Genomic DNA, 18325 nt, shown 5'->3' on the forward strand with positions numbered 1-18325 from the left:
GGAGGCTTGGATTCCTGCCAGGACATGGGTTTAGTCAAGAATGTGGACTCTGGAATGGACAGGGATTTAGACTTGGACGTAGACATGGGCATGAGCATGGTCAGGGACTCAGTCATGGACTCAGACATGGGTTCAGGCACAGACGTGGACTTAGGGCCTCTGCATGCTCTTGCGACAAGGCTTTCGCAGATAGCTTTTCGCAGACAGTTGTAATTTATCGTTGAGCGGGGAGTAATAGGCGTGCGCGATGTTATTCACCGCCACAACGCAAGGGGGCGCAAAATCGCGAAATCGCTAGGAGTAGTTGGTGGGTGTGGTTAGTGGAGTGTTTATCCTCCGGTTACTTATAATGACTAGAACTGGAGTCGTATAGATGTACGTACTTCCTCACTTCCTCAATCAACCGCTCTTCGTGCTGCTCCATCTTCGCTCGTGTTTTTAAAAATGGCGGTCGTGAAAACAAAAACCGGGAAAGTAGGGAAGCGGAAGTGCGTGTACAGCGGATGTAGAGTGGACCAATCAGAGCCCTCTTGTCTGCGACGCTGTCTGCAAGGCTTCTGCGGTGGTCACAATTTTTGGGACGTGCGTGCAGAGCGTCTGCGAAGGGGGGGGCTACGCAGACGCCATCTGCGACGCCATCTGCGAGGACTGGGTTGTCAGCATAAATTGGCCTTTAGGCTCAGGCATAGACTTGGGCATAAACATGGGCTCTGACATAGCTTCAGACATGGGCATGGGCTCAGCCATAGGCCCAGACATGGGCTTAGGCATAGATTTGGGCATGGAATTAAGCATTGGCAGGGGCATGAACTGGAACATGGGCATGGACTCAGGCATTAGATTAGATTTAGATTAGATAGAACTTTATTGATCCCTTTGTGAGGGTTCCCTCAGGGAAATTAAAATTCCAGCAGCATCATTACAGGATAAACAGAGAATAGAAAATAGAGAAAACTTCTAGATAAATTAAATTATTTATATATACAAATATAAAAAAGAATAAGATATGGGGGAAAAAGAAGTCCAGCAGGAGAGATATTGCACATTTATATTGCACATTGTCCAGTATTGCTTTTTGTCAGGCTAGGTTACTGCTCCTTCCCATCCTCTGTCCTCCTGTTACCCCTCCCCCCCCCCCAGAGAGGAGTTGTACAGTCTGATGGTGTGAGGGACAAAGGAGTTTTTAAGTCTGTTAGTCCTGCACTTGGAAAGGGGCATTCTGTCACTGAACAGGCTCCTCTGGTTGCTGATGACTGTGTGCAGAGGGTGACTGGCATTGTCCATGATGTTCAGTAGTTTGTCTATAGTCCTCTTCTCTGCCACCGTCACCAGAGAGTCCAGCTTCACGCCGAACACAGAGCTGGCCTGCCAGATCAGTTTGTCCAGCCTGGATGTGTCCTTCTTGGATGTGCTGCCCCCCAGCACACCACGGTGTAAAACAGGACACTGGCGACCACAGACTGATAGAACATCCACAGGAGTTTCCTGAAGATGTTAAAGGACCGCAGCCTTCTCAGGAAGTATAGCCTGCTCTGTCCATTCCTGTACAAGTGGTTGGTGTTGCAAGTCCAGTCCAGCTTGCTGTCCAGCCACAGCCTGAGGTACTTGTAGGAATCCACAGCCTCCACCTCGACTCCCTCGATCAGAACTGGTCGTGACCTTGGTCTGGACCTCCCAAAGTCAATGACCAGCTCCTTGGTCTTCAACGTGTTGAGCTGCAGATGGTTCCTGTTGCACCAGATGGCAAAGTCCCTCACCAGGCTCCTATACTCCTCCTCTCTGTTGTCCCTGATACACCCCATGATGGCTGTGTCATCGGCGAACTTCTGAATGTGACACAGCTCCGAGTTGTAGTAGAAGTCCGTGGTGTACAGGGTGAAGAGAAGAGGGGCCAGCACCGTGCCCTGGGGTGCTCCGGTGCTGCTAATCACTGTGTCAGACATGATGTCATTCAGCCTGACGTACTGCAGCCTGTTGGTGAGGTAGCTGGAGATCCAGGTGACCAGGTAGGGGTCCACTCGCATCCTGTTCAGTTTGTCCTGAAGCATAAGGGGCTGGATGGTGTTGAAGGCACTCGAGAAGTCCAAGAAGAGGATCCTCACTGTGCGATTTTCCCTTATCCAGATGCGAGTGGGCTCGGTGTAGCAAGTAGAGGATGGCGTCTTCCACACCAACACCTGCCCGGTATGCAAACTGCAGACAGTCCTGGGCATGTTGCACTTGGGGTCTGAGGAGGCTGAGGAAGAGCTGCTCCAACGTTTTCATCAGATGTGAAGTGAATGCCACCTGTTGGAAATCATTCAGCTCGCTGGGCCGGTTCTTCTTGGGACTTGGAACGATGCATGATGTCTCCCAGAGGGTGGGCACTCTCCCCAGCTGCAGGCTGAGGTTGAAGATGTGTTGGAGTGGTTCACCCAGTTCAGCAGCACAGGTTTTCAGTAGTCGGGGACACACCTTGTCCGGGCCTGCTGCCTTCCTGGGGCAAAGCTTCCTCAGTTGACCTCTGACCTGGTCTGCAGTGATGGATGGAGGAGTCTGTGTTGAGGTGGGGGAGGAGGGGGCTGCTGCGATGACTGGGGGGAGGTATGTTGAGGGAAGAAGGAGAGATGGTTGCAGTGAGGGGGAGGGTGGGGGGGACGTGGGCTGGTTGAACTGGTTGAAGTCATTCAGCTCGTTCGTCCTCTCCACTGTCCCCTCAACGACTCTGGTCTTTGTGTTGTGGCCTGTGATGGTTTTCACACCTTCCCAGACCTCCCTCATGCTGTTCTCCTTCAGCATTGGCATGGACATGGACTCAGGCATGGACCTGGGCTTGAGCATTGGGCATGGATCCTGGCATTGACATGGGCATAGACTTAGGCATGGGCATGGTCTAAGGCATAAACATGGGCATGTACTCTGACTTAGATTCTGACCTTGGCATGGGCTCTGGCATTAGCATGGATTTGGACTTGGCATGGATGAGGGTTCTAGTGTTAACTTGGACATGAGCATAGACTCAGGAATAGGTATGGACATGGCTTTATGGACATGGCTTTATGCACAGACATGGGGTCAGAGACCCCCAGAGCTTTGGCATAGGCATGGGCTCTGGTGTTGGCATGGTTGGGGCTTCATGCTCAGACAGGGGCTCAGAGACAGGCTTTGGTGTGGACATGGGCTTTGGCATTCTGACACGGGCACATTGAGCACAGGACAAGACATAGTTGTGCATGTCAAGGAACATGTGGGCCCACCAGTAATTAGCCCTGAGGAGCTGCTAGATGCCCCTAATGCCCAAATGGCCTGTGGATGGTGAGGTATGGGCCCCTGTAATAAGACAATCTCTGTCAGCCTCTGGAATGAGCTGTGGAGTGGAGGCTGCTCTGTTGGCCTCTGGCATTGGCTCTGGGGCAGAGGCCGCCCTGTTGACTCTGGAGTGAGCTCTGGAGAGGAGGCCACCCTGTTGACCGATGGAGTGAGCTCTGGAACGGGGGCCACATCATCTGCTGCTGTGTCAGCCTCTGGAGGGAGCTCTGGAGCATAGACCTCCCCATCTGTTACCCTGTCAGCCTCTGGAGGGAGATCTGGAGAGGAGGTCACCCTGTCAGCCTCTGGAGCGAGCTCTGGAGTGGGGGCTGTGTCGTCTGCTGCTGCATTGGCCTCTGGAGGGAGCTCTAGAGTGGGGTCCTACCCATCTGCTGCTGGGTTGGCCTCTGGAGGGAGCTCTAGAGTGGGGTCCTACCCATCTGCTGCTGGGTTGGCCTCTGGAGGGAGCTCAGGAGCATAGGCCTCCCCCTCTGCCACTGCATCAGCCTCAGGATTATCAGCCCCCCCTCTCAAAAAAAAAAAAATTCTTGGGGATCCTCCTTCCCTAGAGCTTGGTACAGGAACTTTAACAAAGCACCAAAAGACTTTTGGAGGTATGGGTGCTCAATAATGATTAGTTACTCAGCCCTTTGGCGTGCTGGTCCGGTGAGACAATAAATCATGCGCCCACCCAGATGTGCTCTGAAGGCCTGGGCTCCACAAGGCCAGAGTAAAACAGTTCACAATGTCGAAGAAATCCATTGGATAGACTCCATCATAGGGTGCAGATATGTCCAACCCTAGCTGCTGGAGAAAACAGATCTGAACTGAGGGATGGAAACCTGGGGATGGCGTTGTGCAGCATGCCTGCTCTCTTCCGCTCCATCCATAGTTAGGGTGAATTATTCTGTCAGTAATGTTGACTGCAGACAGATGTAAGTGTAAGAAGCGTGTTTATTAAAAAAAACAACAACAAGCAGGCATACAATTCAAAACATTAGGCAGAAACAGATGACAGCTAATGGTCATGCGAGGCACAAACAGACTAGAAGAGGCAGAGACAAGAGACAGAATCAAAAATACAAAGGCAAGTCAAGAACCAGAATAACAATATGAACAAAAGGCTTGGTAGGATAAGACACTAGGCACTGAGCGATACTTTGCAAAGTCTGTCTAAGTGCAGTGCCCTTATAAGCATGCTCTGATAGTGCTATAATCCAGGACAGGTACATGTAATTAGTCCTTGTGGTGCGCGCAGTGCACAGATGTGCGTGGATGAGAGTAACTGTTTGAGGCACACCAATCGTGAACGTGTGCTTATGTGATAAGTATCCTTGTAAAAGTGAGGTTTCTGAATTCTTCAGCTAGGTGTAAACACCAACATTGCTGTTCTGCACTACATCAAGCTTTATTTTGTCTACATCCATGCTGCTACAGTTACAGAACATGCAGAGAATGTTGCCACTTAATTTAAGGACATAGAACTGAACTGAAGGTCTGAACATGTCTGAACACTTGAAACACAAGACATGCTTGTGTGACTGAACAGAAAGCTTGAACGCTGCTCTGTTAACAGAGTGGAACTTGTTTAATTCACAGTTGCATGTTTCTTATTTGAAACAAACACCACTATGACTTCAGAATATCACAATGCCTCCATGTAAATGAAATGAGCATGACAATGTGGGAGTGGCAATACTATAATATAACATTTGTAACATACAAAACTTCAAAACAAACTTATCCAGCAGCTTCACCTTCTCACAGTGTCTTATGGCCCTTTTCCACTACCCTTTTTCAGCTCACTTCAGCTCGCTTCAGCTCACTTCAGCCCGACACGGCTCGCGTTTCGACTACCAAAAACCAGCACGACTCAGCTCGCTTCAGCCCTGCTTAGCCCCTAAAACTCGCACCGTTTTGGAGTGGGGCTGAAGCGAGCCAAGCCGTGCCGAGTGAGGCTGGGGGCGTGAGCAGACACTCCCCTGTGCACTGATTGGTGAGGAGGAGTGTCCACACACGCCCCACGAGCGCGCTGGGATCTGTAAACACCGTAAACCCGGAAGAATAATAATTATGAATTACGAGAATTTCTGAAGCCTTATGCGCCTCGCCTCATCTATACGCTCTTGCCAGTATCTGTCCGCGTTGTCAGTGACAACAAGCCACAGCACCAAGACCAGCAACACTAACGACTCCATGTCCTCCATGTTTATTGTTTACTATTCGGGTCGTGAGACTACCGCTTAAAAGATCACTGATGTCACTGTTTGCGCCGCCTAACGACATCACGCGACGTCCACCCACTTTCGCTAACTCCACCCAATGTGTCCACCCACTTCTAGCCAGCACGGTTCAGCGCGGTTGTAGTCGAAATGCAACTCCAACAGCCCCGCTCAGCCCGACTCAGCACGGCACGGCTCAGCCCGACTCAGCCGCGTTTGTAGTGGAAAAGCGGCATTATAGTCTTTCAAAAATGTTCTCCTTCCAGACATTTTCTGGATTCCACCCCTTTAGAAGCAGCTTGTAGCTCTGATGTTACTGGACTATAGATCATAGGACCATAGACATTATGAACATTATGGTCCCTAATGATTGCTCAGAGTAAGTGAAAGACATCTACTATGTATTATTACATCTGTCCTCATGTCAGCCAGCATCACTATTTGGCACTTTTCCACCAGGCATTGTGACTAACAAATCTGTTCTTGTACTTTTTTTTTCCAACTGCCAAGTGCTATAATATAGCTATAGCCAAACTGCTTCTGCTGATGTATGATCTGTACCAAACAGCAACATATAGGTAGAGGCCAGTGAAAAGCAATCACCACTAAAATGTCCTGATAATGTCTCTTATTGCAATGACTTCTCTACCAAAAAGAATGGTACAGCAATCTTCAGTATATCAATTTCCTGCTCTCTTCTCAAATGTCCTTTTTCCATCAGGTTTAGGAGGCAATAGCTCAATCATATCATTTGTTTACCCACAGTATTGCTTTCTTCTTGCTTGTATAAGATTTCACATTCTGTCCATGATCCATGTAAAACCTATTATGTTCACATTCAAAGCCAAAATATTTTCCTATATACTGTGATTGTTTAATATATAGGGTATGATACAGAATAATCAAGTAAAATACATTGATTAGTGCATTATATGCCTGATAGAATGGCTTTTGGTCACATGTGCACCTGTTCCAAGTTCGCAGTGGCCTTCAAACATGGCTGCCGCAACCTACAACAACCATCCTGCACCACATCGCTCTAAGTCTCCAGAATTCTAATCATTCACACCTGTTCGTGATCATAGCCTCATTACCACTGTGTATTTAAGGACTAAGACATTGTGAAGTAATGCTCAGTGTTCCCGTGCCTGACTTACCAAGCCTTTCTTGTTTGTGCTGATTATTTGGTTTTTGACGCAGTTTGTACTTTGATTACTACTTATTGTTTTTGCCTTTGATATCCTGTTTGTGCCTTGCCTGGCCATTGCCTGTTTAACGACTCTCTCTTTGATTACCAATTTGGATTTGTCTGTCAACTTTGCTGCAATAAAAACTCTACTGCTTTTACATCTGTCTGTCACCTGCATCCCTGACACTTGAGATTCAGCCTCAGAAAATGTTTGACACTTTTTTTTTTTTTTTGTATCTTACAGCCATGTGACAAAGTTTACACTCTAGATGCTCTCTATTTATACTATTTATTTGAAATTTATGAAAATGCTGGTACATGAACCTTATTTAGGTGTTAGACACCTTTACTGAAGGACAACAAACTTACTGAAGAACAATAAACTTGTCTTATTCTCAATAGAATATCCAGGATGTAGACAAGCACCATGTACATTTTAACATAAAAGGTGTATATACCTTTTATTCTAACCCAATGAAAGCCAGCTTGCAAAATTTAGTAGTGAATCTTAGAATTTTTAGGATTGCACTGACATTAATACTGTTATACTGCTCCAGTACCATGCTGATTTACTTATACTTGGGGGGGGGGGGATGCTCAGATACTACATGATACTCTGTGACATTATAAGCCTACAGTACATTGCCATGCTAATGAACGGATGTCACAAAATGACAGTGATCTGGACATATTCACAATTAATGATGACACCAAATCACAAAAGATTGCAAACTATGCTCTGCAGAAATATTAAGAAGAGCTGCTACTGCATGTTCCTACAAAACAAGTAAACTGGTAAAATATCTTAACCTTAAAACTCAGTATAATGATTCCATTGCTAGCAGCACACAACAGCAACCAAAACTGGTGAGATGAGAAAGAAATGTCTACAGACAGCACTATGTGAGTGAAAATAACAGCTCTTACACAGCATATTGTTTTTTTGACAATCAGCCACTATTGATCATTGATAACGAGGGATTCCTACTCAATGAAAACAATAAAACCTACTTTACTTACTGCTGTACAGAAGCAACTGAATCGAAGTGAATCAAAGACTGCTTTTCTCCACAGGGAAAAAAAACCTACTTGATGCAAGATAAGTAATGTAGCTAGTTAATGAACTCCATTAAAAATAATTGTTATAAAAAAAATAAGACCAGTAGTCTAAATCAGGGGTTCTCAACCTTTTCTGCTTTGAGGCCCACCTATTCATACTTGTAACTAGTCGGGGCCCATTAAAAAAGAGCCCCAACTATTTTGGCTCATCTGCTTTATTAGAATCTAATAATCTATTGTAATGTGTATTAATGGAATGCAACATCACTCCCTGTTACAGATGGGAGCCCAGGAATTAAATAAATGCAATAAAAACAAAAAAAATTTTATTGTATGTATTGTATTTAAAACTGTATGGATGTGCCAGAAGCCAAACTACGCATGCAGGGCATTCTCAGTCAAAAGGGATTAATGATCCAACAGTGGAGTATGATCAGTTAACACAATAACTTATTGCATTGTTTGTGTATAGCAAACAAGCAAGTTATTAAAACCAAGAAGTACACTCAAAAGAAGTGGATATAGAAACCACTCAATGGGATGAACTAAAAGACATGGACAAACAGATGAAAAACTGGAAAAACTAGATTCTTACATGCTAACGAAGAAGGATTTTTCCTATGAAAGAAAAATTTACTAGCTCAATTTGACATTAGTAGAATAAATTTTGATTGTATTGTAGCCAGAACTAAATACAAAGACAATAGTTATACATACTATTAATTAACTTAATGTGAAGATAATTAACAGTTAATCAACAGATTTCATTTTTTTAAAGATTGTTTATTTTTAGTATTTTGCATTTGTAATTATTTGTATCTGTACATGCACGACCCCACGAGCTCTGCTGATCAACTTATCGTGTTGATTTAAAGTTATTCATTCATTCGTTATGAGTTGGAAAATTATCTATCCATTGAGTTTCCTAACATCTCAGACTACCTGGTGCTGCAGACATGGACAAACAAATGAAAAACTGGAAGAACATGGAGGAGTACAACTTTTTATATGTGGCTGGGTTAAAGATCTGGGGATCAGGACACTACAAGATAAATCCTGTATCGTTTTTGCCCAGGTAAAAAGGAATTTCTGGGCTTTGTATGCGTCTTTGCGATGGTTGCTAGGACGCTAGAAGTTTTAGTATTGGTTCTAAACAAACCACAGCCACTCGATTCTCAATCCTCTCTTCCAGCAGATCCATATAATTTACCCACAAACGTATTTATTTATTCTGTCCATTGTGCGTGCGTGTGTGTGTGTGTATGCGGGGGGGGATTAAATGCAAAGGAGAGACATGGCAATAATAAAGACTTGTTCTTCTTAATTTACACACAAATGTATTTATTCCACTTGAAAGGTGTACGTCAAACCAGCTACTGGATTTGGGACATTACGACATCCTGAACTATTTAGTATTTGGCTTCAAACTTGGAAAAAAAAATTGTGGCCCACTAGATGGCCTTAGACTAGTCGTTGAGAAACACTGGTCTAAGCGCATGAACATGCATGAATTAATGATAAACATAAAGAGAGCAGAATAAAATGTTCTGTGATGCCTTTTTGTGATTAACACTAAGTATGTTCCTTATTTACTGAGTTACTTATGTATAAGTAACTATCAGTATTGAAGAGTACCAAAAATCATGTACCAGTATTTGGTCTGAAAATAATAGTATGCATCCCTAGTGTTTTATTACTCCTGCACATCAGTGGGTAGATCCTCACAACTTGCAGAGGACTCCCACATTCACAAGTCACCTTATGCAATAGGAAAAAGATGCAAAAATAAGAGCAGTATAGGAACAAATCAGGATTAGTAGTACTGTGGAATACCATATACTTTTAGATGGAAAACTTCTAATTGTATCATTGTATTGTGGTTACAGCATAGCTCCCAGATCAATAGAGACTCTGTAACAAGCCAATTTGTTAGCTTAGACTAAGCTAATTAGTATATTGGCGGCAACTCTCCTATCAGTAGCTGAGCTTAACTGAGAGGTATTGAAAACAGAGATGGGTGCAGTTACACAAACCATACATGAGCCCTTTTAAATCGCAATGGGACTGGCAGTGGTCTCTGCTGAGACAAAGCCAGAAGACGAAGGATGTAATTAGCTCCAATCCTGGGAAAGAACAGGTTGGCCTGGTGTAATGGGGTCAGCTGACATATGAGTGTGGTCTCCTCTTTGTCTAAGCACACTGGCTTGCAAGAATTTTCCTCATTAAGATGCAGCAGTGTCTTGATGTGTTTTTTTTTTTATTATTTTTTATTTTACCAACCTTACATCATGTGAAAGATGTGGTTTGAGTCAGAGTAAGACAAGGTAGAAGATGTATAATGCAGTGTTAAGTGAAGGCGCTGCTAATTAAATTCTCAGCCAAGCAAATACATTCCAAGTACGATATATTTTATAATTGAATAAATAACTACAGAAGACTGGAGCCAACTTGATGGAAAGATTAAAGTTAAGGTGCTAATGATGTGTCAATGAATAGGATAAATTTCAAAAAAAAGTCATTGCTGTTTTGATAGTGTAATCTGAATTATTAAACTAATGTTAACTGATGCATGAGTGGACAGGTTCTCATTCCTGCCCACTCATACATCAGTTAACATTAACTGATTACAGTTAACACACAGCCCTGTGATGACCTGGCGACTTGTCCAGGGTGTACCCCGCCTTTCGCTTGTAGTCAGCTGGGATAGGCTCCAGCTTGCCTGCGACCCTGTAGAACAGGATAAAGCGGCTAGAGATAATGAGTTAACACATACATATATATACATACACACACACACTATTTATATATAATATGGTGTGTGTATGTGTGTGTGTGTGTCAATAAGACAGGCTAGTGAAAATAACAAAAACAACAGTGTCCTTGGAGAATAAACAGGCAAACGATAAAAGAAAACTCAGAACAGCATGGGCAGTGTTTTACTGTAGACAAAAGCTACTGAAAAGAATGGTGGTGTAAAATAGTGTGAAAACAGCTGGATGGGAATACAACAGCAACACAACCATCACTATAAAAAACAGTGGTTTTCTGGGGAGGTTTTTTTTTTTTTTAAATGATGAGGCTAAAAGCATGGTTGGAAAAAGGGCCAAAAAAATCTAAGAGACATGGGTTATGATAATATCATAACCCATGTCTCTTAGATTTTTTTTGGCCCTTTTTAATAAAATGCACAATCCCTGCATGGCTGATTCATTGTAGAAAAAATAGACAACTCACTATTTCCAGACAATCATATACATGAATTGAATATATTTGGTTCTCATATCAAGAATCTATTAGGATAAGTGACTAGCATATGGTAGGTCTATCTGCTGATTTTTTTTTTTTAATCTTGATTTTTTTCTGTAAAATATGTTACTTTCTACTACAAATGGTTATTTTCATGCCCTTTTACTATTGCAATGACAAGACATCTGTAAGCAAAAAGTGGAATTTAGGTTTGGGGAAATGATATATGCTGTTGACATGTACTCAGTACACAGTACGCAGGTTTATATAATGAAACTAATGTATTACCTATATCTGATTTATAGCAATGGCAGGATCTGGGTCATCTCATTATAAAACAGCTGGCATGACCAGATCTGTTGATCATGACAAATCTTTTGCCTGCTTGGGGGCAAATGCAAATTGCACCACGAGGTTCCTGGGCAAGGTGTGATGAGGTCAGCAGGGTTGACAAGCAGATTGGCTTAGAGGTCATAATAATTTCTTCACAGACCTGAGATTTGCTTGTCAATTATTTAATCTTTAGTATTGTCTGAGCTGTGCTGCCCTAATAATCCACACATAACCCCCTATCCTAAAATAATGTTATAGAAACAAGATAACTCATGTGGTCACCAGGCCAGGATTGTTTCGTCAGGTTTTAAAGGACTGTGTGTCACAGAGGTATTCTTTTTGCAAGATAGACTTATATAATATAAATGTTCAATAGGAGGATTTTATTTTCAGTTTTTTCCTCCCTAAAGGCTATGAAGAATTATTTCTGTTGGACAAATCTAGTGTGTTCCATGCAGTACACCCTCATAAAAATATGTTGTTCATGATGCTACTCTTGTGGCCAGAAACTGAAATTAAAATATGAAGTGTAGAGTGCCCTTAAGCTGTGTGACTTTGCCCAGACAGATGTTTGTCTGGAGGCTTTTCAGAGCCTTTTGCAGTTTTTTTTTTATTTTTTAGCAATCCAACTGAAAATCTTGTACTCTATCTTATTTCCCACTTCACCTTTTGTGTATTCTCATCATTTGGAGAATGATTTATAAATGCCAGGTAATGCCATTTTATTACGAATGGCAAAGCAGCAAAATTTATGCAAGCAGAGGCATGAGCGATCAATGTCTTTGCTAGCAATAGTGGTCGTCAAATTAGATTTGTTTTGTTAGACCTGATTACAAGGTCTGCTCATACAAATCCATAATGCTTTTGCTTTGGGCTAAAGTGAGCTGAGGAAGAGGGGGGAAAAGTCAAGTCAGCTGGGGAGCTAATGACTGACTATAGAGAGCTGAGCTGATCAATACTGCCACGGGCCAGAATTTCATATGGTTGCTGGATAATTTTCTCTTTTCACCCCTAGTCCCAATCTTGCAGTACACATTCTGACATAAGATCTCGACCATATTCTTACACATAGAGCAAACACACACACACAGTGAAAGGTCCGTATTCTAAGGCTTTTTGTTGTCTCGTTTCCATTACTGCCCATATTCTCTGATCCTGACCTCGATGATATATGAATCCAACAACACCAACAGCCCTAAATTGAACATTTGGGCCCCGTATACTTTGGTTTCTTAGAATTATCTACTAAACAGCAGCACTCACCCAGTCTTGGCAAAGTTAGTCCAATAGGTCATAACCACAGCACTGAGCATGACATCATTCTTAGAGAAGTTGCAGGGGAACAGGTCAGTAGGCCCAATCATGGGGATACCGAAGACGTATGGTACTTCGTCTCCATGTGCCGCATCTGACCAGGCAGGTTTCATCAAACTCTGGCAGTGATGATAGAAGGCATAAAAATAGGTTGGCGAGCCATAGCGAGCGTGCAGGTCAGCTGTTACCACCGATGGTTCCACCCACTGATGGTCAGTGAAGAGTGCGACAAGAGTCTTGCGGCGCGTTTCTGGGTTGTCTCGGTCAGCCCAGTCTGTGTACATAAACTTGATAGTCTCCCTCAGGGTGTCCTTCCCCTCTGGGTAGCCATACAGGCTGTCTACAAAGTCAGAGACGGAGAAGTCAAAGTCGTTGCCTGAGACCCCATCTTCAGAGTCCACTACATTTTCCACAAAGCGCAGGCCCTCACCCTGGTTCACACCCAGCATAATGTCGTAATTGAGGAACTCGCCCTGCTCCATGAGGATCTCTGGGTCATCTGGGATCACATCACCATCAATCACTGGCCCAAAGGCCACATGGTAACGTGCAGGCTGGATGTCCTGCTCTACAAGCTCACGGGCATTCTTCTTCCGCAGGCAATGCACCATGTCCATGGTATCCAGGACATTACAGCCCACCTTCTCTGCAAGTAGACGTGTATATTTCACAGGCTGGTAGTTGACAGCCCAGCTGGATAGCGCTGAGCCACTCTGGATGATAGCACGATGGAACAGACCTGCAAAAAAGGAGGGGACATAAACAAACTTTAAATAACGCTTTAAGCAATAAGTGAGTTTGACGCCATGCTTTGCTAATCATTAAACAGAGAACTTTTGTACTTTAATTCTCAGTTTAGAGCTAACCCTTCTGTCCTATAATACTTTTTCATCAGAATGGGAGCATGGTTAAATATAATCTTTTAACAAACACATGGACAGATGGCTATGTGCAGCAATGCATTTACAGTATATAATAGGCAACATTTGTTATGTTCATATTTACGACCGAGATTTTCTCAGGTGGAAGGGGTGGTGGGCTAGAGTTTATTTGTGGATATCACACAAAGCTTCACAACCCTGGTTGTGATGCTCCATGACAGTATGCACACCAACCCCCTTACTAAAGCAAAGTAGTATTAGCTCTTTGCATAGGTACAGGACAATATAACTTTCCATAGCATGCACCAATTCTGATGGAGGTTCAAATCTCTCTAGCACTCAACTGCTCAGTAGTACTACTAACCACACCTCCACCATACTAGTTCTGCAGCAAACGGAGCCAAAGCTGTCTGCCTACAGACACACTGCTATTGGGAGGCTATAAATACAGAGGGGAATGGGCACATATGCCTGTAATACTACTGTACAATGGTTCTTGTACACCTCTGAAATGACCAAGAGATATGTGCCTGCACATATTTTGCTGCTCAAAATAGCTTGGGCTCTGACATAAGGTGCACTTTTTGCTGCACCAATGCACTTTTTTTCAGTTTAGTCTTTTAAAGGATTACTGGCTCAGCCTCCTCAGGGCAATCTCTTACCTGATTGCACAATTGATCTGAAGACCTGCATGCGCCACACTGCCCTATTGCACATTGACAATGTTTGCCAACCACTTAGGCCTCCTCATTTGCAGCAAGATAATGTTTTATGAGCCAAATGGTGGAAAAAGAAAGGGCCAGTGCAAATATTGCTCAGTTTGCACAGTTTACACTTTTAATGAAGTTTTGTTTTTGTACCAAATTCCCTGTGCTGAGGATGTCTAGAAAAATAAATCCATACTGAATTTTGCCGCCTCTACAAGGCTGCTAACACTGCTGAAGGACAATACATGTTGGATCTGAGACACTGTGTGTGTGTTTGTGTGAGTGTAGACATAAAGCTATGAGAATACACTACAGAGAGAGTGGGTTGTGGGGCACTTTGCTTCTTGGAGTAGCTCCATGACTGAAGCTCTGGGCAGCACAGAGGCCAGACTATCCGAGCTAGCTGAGCAGATGTCATGGATATCATTGTACTCTCTGAAGCATTAACACAGGATGTGCAAGATGAAAGATGGCCACCTTGGGGCCAAGAAAGTGGCATATGTGTCCCTGACCTTGCGCTTATATATACACTGACCTTGTGTTCCTCTAGTCTTTGTGTTCTGCAGGAAGCCCTGTGCAACAACATAGAAGTGTGAAGCTTTTGATTGCAGTATTTTGTGCACAACTCTAAACCAAACCCTCTACCTGCCTCGAAGAAAAATAAATTACCTCAAGCATTATTCTTGGTCCCTTCCCTACAACCCTTGGCCAGGCAAATGACCAGAGGCAGTAAAAGACATATTTGACTCACAGTTTTACCAGCTATATCCCTATCCCCTGTGTAACCAAGTCTGTTTCTGCTATGGAAGAGCTTCAACACTGCCTCGGTGACTCACTGATTGATTGAAGTAATTATTCCAGGCCAGGGTCACCTCACCAAAGTGCAGCAGATATAAATTACTTGCTGACTGAGAAATTGCCATGATAATAAACTTTATGCTTTTGTGTGCTCAACTCTTTATCAATATGAAATTATCCTTAACTTGTGCTTTATATTTACAAACTCTGTGGCTTTTTATCCTATAACTAAGCTTATAGAAAAAAGGATCCTCAATGGATTTTTGAATAGTTAAGTGTTCTTAGGTTCCTAAAAGTAAGAAGTACTCCTTGGAACAATTTCTGACAGAAAAACTCTGTTTTAGGGTTCTACACAGCATGTACATGACAAATTGAAGAAGCGTTCAATATGTACATGGAAAACAATGGAAATGATGAAGTTAATATTATGTTAGAATACTGGATCAAATGTTTCTCTCGATTTTAGGAGGTTTATTTACTTTACTTAGATTTTTTTTTGTATTATGACAACTTGGAGGACTCCAGTGAGACCAACTAAAATTGATGTTCTTTTTTCTGTGTGTATCCATAAACTGGATAAGGGGTTCCCAAATTTGTTGCAGTTAGGGAACCTGTCAATTAAAAACAAAACAAAACATTAAAATAAATAAGTGGATGGCTAAAGTTAGACCCTCTTAGTACAGATTACAGTATTAAATTATTAAAAACTAGGCACATTGTTTAAATGTTATGTATTGGCTATATATAATATGGAGTTTGCATGTTCTCCCCGTGTCTGCGTGGGTTTCCTCTGGGTGCTCCGGTTTCCCTCATAGTCCAAAGACATGCAGGTTAGATTAATTGGTGGCTCTAAATTGACCGTAGATGTGAATATAAATGGTGGTTTGTCTCTATGTGTCAGCCTTGCGATGACCTGGTGACTTGTCCAGGGTGTACCCTCTTACCCATAGTCAGCTGGGATAGGCTCCAGCTTGCCCGCGACCCTGTACAGGATAAGCGGCTACAGATAATGGATGGGTGGATGGACATTACATGGTTGCGCAAAGATATGAAGTTTATCTTCAAGTGGTGAACATATTCAGGAGTGAGTGAAGCAAACAAGTGAAAATATTTTCAACACGAGAAGATAAACTTCATATCTTCTTGGAACCGTGTAATGTTCTTTATATTATATGGACACATCCACACACACAAAAAAGCAAGTTAGTCAAACAATTTTAATTTTGAACCGGTTCACCATTTTGACAATGCATGTCTAGTCAGTGGGAAAACACTGGGAGTGATGTAATCAGAGTGAAATATGGGAAATTTTTCTGTCCACATTCACTGGATATGAGCAATCGTGTGCTCTGATTGGCTACTCTACTACAAAATGGTGGAGCGTGTTGCTGAACCAACCGAGGACGAAATTAAAAAATCTGCTTGAAAACAAAACCCCCAAAAATAAAAAAGCAACAAAATATGGAATAAAAGGATTTGATAGTAAGAACGTATCTTTTTTTATTTTTCAAGAATTATTACATTTTTAATAAATTGCTACTGTCATTTTGCTGGTTTGTTTATATTCTAAGCAAAAATGATTTTGTTGGATGTTTTGTATAAAAAGTTTTTATTTACTGAATTTGCAAAAAATAAAAATGCTCTGTTTCTCAAAATCCAGTCAATGTGGAGAGAATAAAACAGTTATTCCACTCAATCTCGTTGTACATGGCTTATAGCCAACTCATGCGCCTCGCTGGCTATCCGCTCATGTACAACTTGATTTTGTTGAATAGCTGTTAAATATATCACTCAGATCCAAGATGCATTTCATATGAAAAATGTGAATTTACAACACAAGAAGATAAACTTCATATCTTCAAGCTAACATGTGATTTGCTTTATATTATACAGTCACATTCACAAACAAAAAGTACCCAAATTTATCAATTCATTGATTTCCTTGTGAGGGACATATAGAGATTTATGTCACAGTTTTGGTTCTATGTCCCGGATGTAGCTTGTTTGAAAAATACTACAAGTTGTGTACTTCCCAGTAAAACACTTGTTTCCATATTATATATATATATACAGTGGGGCAAAAAAGTATTTAGTCAGTCACCAATTGTGCAAGTTCTCCCACTTAAAAAGATGAGAGAGGCCTGTAATTTTCATCATAGGTATACCTCAACTATGAGAGACAAAATGAAAAAAAAAAAATCCAGAAAATCACATTGTCTGACTTTTAAAGAATTTATTTGCAAATTATGGTGGAAAATAAGTATTTGGTCAATAACAAAAGTTCATCTCAATACTTTGTTATATACCCTTTGTTGGCAATGACAGAGGTCAAACGTTTTCTGTAAGTCTTCACAAGGTTTTCACACACTGTTGCTGGCATTTTGGCCCATTCCTCCATGCAGATCTCCTCTAGAGCAGTGATGTTTTGGGGCTGTCACTGGGCAACACGGACTTTCAACTCCCTCCAAAGATTTTCTATGGGGTTGAGATCTGGAGACTGGCTAGGCCACTCCATGACCTTGAAATGCTTCTTACGAAGCCACTCCTTCGTTGCCGGGGCAGTGTGTTTGGGATCATTGTCATGCTGAAAGACCCAGCCACGTTTCATCTTCAATGCCCTTGCTGATGGAAGGAGGTTTTCACTCAAAATCTCACGATACATGGCCCCATTCATTCTTTCCTTTACACGGATCAGTCATCTTGGTCCCTTTGCAGAAAAACAGCCCCAAAGCATGTTTCCACCCCCATGCTTCACAGTAGGTATGGTGTTCTTTGGATGCAACTCAGCATTCTTTCTCCTCCAAACATGACAAGTTGAGTTTTTGCCAAAAAGTTCTATTTTGGTTTCATCTGACCATATGACATTCTTCCAATCCTCTTCTGGATCATCCAAATGCTCTCTAGCAAACTTCAGATGGGCCTGGACATGTACTGGCTTAAGCAGGGGGACATGTCTGGCACTGCAGAATTTGAGTCCCTGGTGGCGTAGTGTGTTACTGATGGTAGCCTTTGTTACTTTGGTCCCAGCTCTCTGCAGGTCATTCACTAGGTCCCCCCGTGTGGTTCTGGGATTTTTGCTCACCGTTCTTGTGATCATTTTGACCCCACGGGGTGAGATCTTGCATGGAGCCCCAGATTGAGGGAGATTATCAGTGGTCTTGTATGTCTTCCATTTTCTAATAATTGCTCCCACAGTTGATTTCTTCACACCAAGCAGCTTACCTATTGCAGATTCAGTCTTCCCAGCCTGGTGGAGGTCTACAATTTTGTTTCTGGTGTCCTTTGACA

General features: G+C 42.6%; 1 protein-coding gene across 2 annotated transcripts in view; it reads right to left on the reverse strand.

Moving 5' to 3' along the window:
• Window positions 1–18325, reverse strand: part of nlgn3a (neuroligin 3a) — a 424008-nt gene that overhangs the window by 21025 nt on the left and 384658 nt on the right. For both annotated transcript variants that reach the window (XM_060927489.1, XM_060927490.1), the window contains one exon: window positions 12601–13390. In XM_060927489.1, coding sequence (XP_060783472.1) covers window positions 12601–13390 — 790 coding nt within the window. The remainder of the gene's footprint in view (window positions 1–12600; window positions 13391–18325) is intronic.

Source organism: Neoarius graeffei, chromosome 8, assembly GCF_027579695.1.
Source record: "Neoarius graeffei isolate fNeoGra1 chromosome 8, fNeoGra1.pri, whole genome shotgun sequence".
NCBI lineage: Eukaryota > Metazoa > Chordata > Actinopteri > Siluriformes > Ariidae > Neoarius > Neoarius graeffei.